The 2,431-nt window shown below is 32.4% G+C and overlaps 1 protein-coding gene across 1 annotated transcript; it reads left to right on the top strand.

The window, feature by feature from the left end:
- The first annotated feature begins 340 nt into the window (after nucleotides 1-340).
- LOC120263894 (protein LURP-one-related 3-like) lies at nucleotides 341-1,488 on the top strand. Its single transcript, XM_039271873.1, has 3 exons — nucleotides 341-613; nucleotides 865-1,122; nucleotides 1,213-1,488. The coding sequence occupies exons 1-3, from the start codon at nucleotides 344-346 to the stop codon at nucleotides 1,345-1,347; spliced, it is 663 nt and encodes a 220-aa protein (XP_039127807.1). The 5' UTR covers nucleotides 341-343; the 3' UTR covers nucleotides 1,348-1,488.
- Nucleotides 1,489-2,431: the final 943 nt, after the last annotated feature.

Here is a 2,431-nt window from a genome sequence, read left to right as displayed (position 1 = left end):
TTTTTTCGGTATATATGCATATATGTGCATTTATATAAAAAAGAGAGAACAAGTGAAGAGATAAGGTCAACACCAAAGGAAAGGTCCATGTGAGTTACTAAAGAGTAGTCTTTGTACCAATTGAGACACTTCACTGTAAACATACTTTTATATTCCGCCACCCACCAAAGAAGAAAGATTCCCATAATAACAATAAGAACTCTTATCAATAATTAGGCAAACAAACACCATGCCTTCAACGTGACCTAAAAAAAAGCTAACCAATTTATATCCAAGATATATATATATATATATATATGAACACACATATATCAAACTCAAATCTATAGAGAAGCATTAATATATGCAAGTATATCTCTCTCCATTAATGGCCAAAGTTCATCCAACATCTTCTTCTTCATCATCATCATCTTTGTATTCTCCATTGATGAGTTCTGAAAGACAAGTATTCACCATTTGGATGAAGTCTCTAGTCTTGAATGGCTATGGTTGCACTATCTATGACTCCAAAGGCCTTGTAGTCTACCGTATGGATAACTATGATTCTAAATCCAGTCATGAAGTTTTCTTCATGAATTCATCTGGCAAAACTCTCTTCAAAATACTCAAAAAGGTATATATGAGTTCATATATGCTTTCTTTATTATTATTATTATTATTAGCCAACAACCATTTAGTCTATCCGTATCCGTATAGAGTGTTTGTGTCCCACTGAGAAAGTGTATTCGAACTTCAACTCTCGCACGGTGAAAATCATGCAAAAACATATGTAGTGCATGCTTTCTGTTTGTCACATTTGTATTAAAAAAATATATTATTATATATGTATATATAAGTAATTGTTTTATATGGTTTGTATTGTAGAATGTTGGGGTGTTTGGGCAATGGAGAGGGTATAGAAGTGGAAGTGGAGAAGAAGGTATGGAAGTGGAGGAGAAGAAGCCATGGTTCACTGCAAAGAAAGTTTTGAGAATTGTAAAAAGAGATGGAAAATCATGGGGAGTTACAGTGATGGTTGGAAGTGGGAATGATGGTGATGAACACTGTTGTTATAAGATTCATGGTTCTTATCATAATAAAGGTTATAAGATTACTAACTTTGTTGGAGATCTCATTGCTGAGGTGAGCTTCACTTTTCCTCTTTAATTTCTTTAATTTTTATTTTTATATTAGGGAATAATTTGATAAAATTTAAGATAATTACATTTGCAGGTGAAAAGAAAAGAAACAGAGAAAGGAGTTGTGCTTGGAGAGGATGTGTTGAATTTGGTGATTGAGCCAAATTCAGACCAGATGTTGATCATGGGACTTGTTGTAGTTTGTGGTCTCACAAATCATAGCTTGTGAAAATATATATATATATTTTTATTTTTTTGGAAGATAATATAGTTTGAATAGAGATAGTAACAAAGACAAAAAAATTGGCCGCCTCTTATAACTTATTGGTACTGAATCTTTTGTATAGAATATATATATATATTTTTAGAAGACCTGAGATTAAATCTGAAAATTCAAATAAGATGAGTGTATATGTGTTTATTGAGTTTATTCTATATTTGTATTAGTTTTCACACGCGTTTATTGTGTTTGAAGGGTTGGTGACCCATTTTTTCTCCATGATTGTTGTTGTTGCCGTTGGTATGCTAGAAACATGAATGTCACATGGTTTAATTTTAATTTTTTTTTTTTTTTGCCTTTCTTCTAGCCATCATTGATTCTTTGATCCTCTTGGAATATTAGACAACTCTCAGTGAGATTAATTTGAGAGGGTTTTTCAAAAAAATATGTGTAGATATAATATCCTTTTTTTTTAATTACTAGCATATTAAAAAGAAAAAGAAGAAAAATGAGTTAAACCTTATAACTTTCAATCCTCAAAACTTAATTGTTTGTAAAATGTTAAGCATGTAACGGGATCCAACAAAATCAATTCTCTTGAGCAATTATGAGACACCAAAAATTAAAAACTGAAAATAAAAATAAAATTAACCAATGTATGGAAAACTGATGGTTCCGGTGGGTTAGTGTAGTACGATAAGTCACTTAAAAACTCACTTTGAATATTAGACACATACACACATAATCATGCAAGAGAAAAGAAGACAAGCAAATTGGTAACCCAGTTCGGCACAATCTTGCCTACATCTGGGGGGTCAAGTCCGGAGAAACAATCCATTAAAAGAGGTTTAAGAACAAAGAGTACAATACTCTCTCACTCTCTCAAGATAAAGAATATCCTCTTTAGATTGCCCGATGCCCACAACAACCCTCACCAAAGGGTTCTTTCACATGGTGACACATCCTAAATCTTAAAGCAGGATCTCTTATATAGACGCACCAACGCCTAAATAAACCTTCCTCTTTTAGAATTCTCTGTGGCTTCCTAACTTGGACACTTTTCAAAGTTAGATGTTATAACACTCAGTTGCAA

The sequence above is a fragment of the Dioscorea cayenensis genome, chromosome 6 (genome assembly GCF_009730915.1).
Source record: "Dioscorea cayenensis subsp. rotundata cultivar TDr96_F1 chromosome 6, TDr96_F1_v2_PseudoChromosome.rev07_lg8_w22 25.fasta, whole genome shotgun sequence".
NCBI classification, from domain to species: Eukaryota; Viridiplantae; Streptophyta; class Magnoliopsida; order Dioscoreales; family Dioscoreaceae; genus Dioscorea; species Dioscorea cayenensis.
This window is presented reverse-complemented; position numbering and strand designations above follow the sequence as displayed.

Coding starts and splice junctions, on each gene's coding strand:
- LOC120263894 (XM_039271873.1), top strand. CDS start 344: ATGCAAGTATATCTCTCTCCATTAATGGCCAAAGTTCATCCAACATCT. Junction 614..864: donor TCTTCAAAATACTCAAAAAG/GTATATATGAGT, acceptor TTTGTATTGTAG/AATGTTGGGGTGTTTGGGCA. Junction 1,123..1,212: donor TTGGAGATCTCATTGCTGAG/GTGAGCTTCACT, acceptor TTACATTTGCAG/GTGAAAAGAAAAGAAACAGA.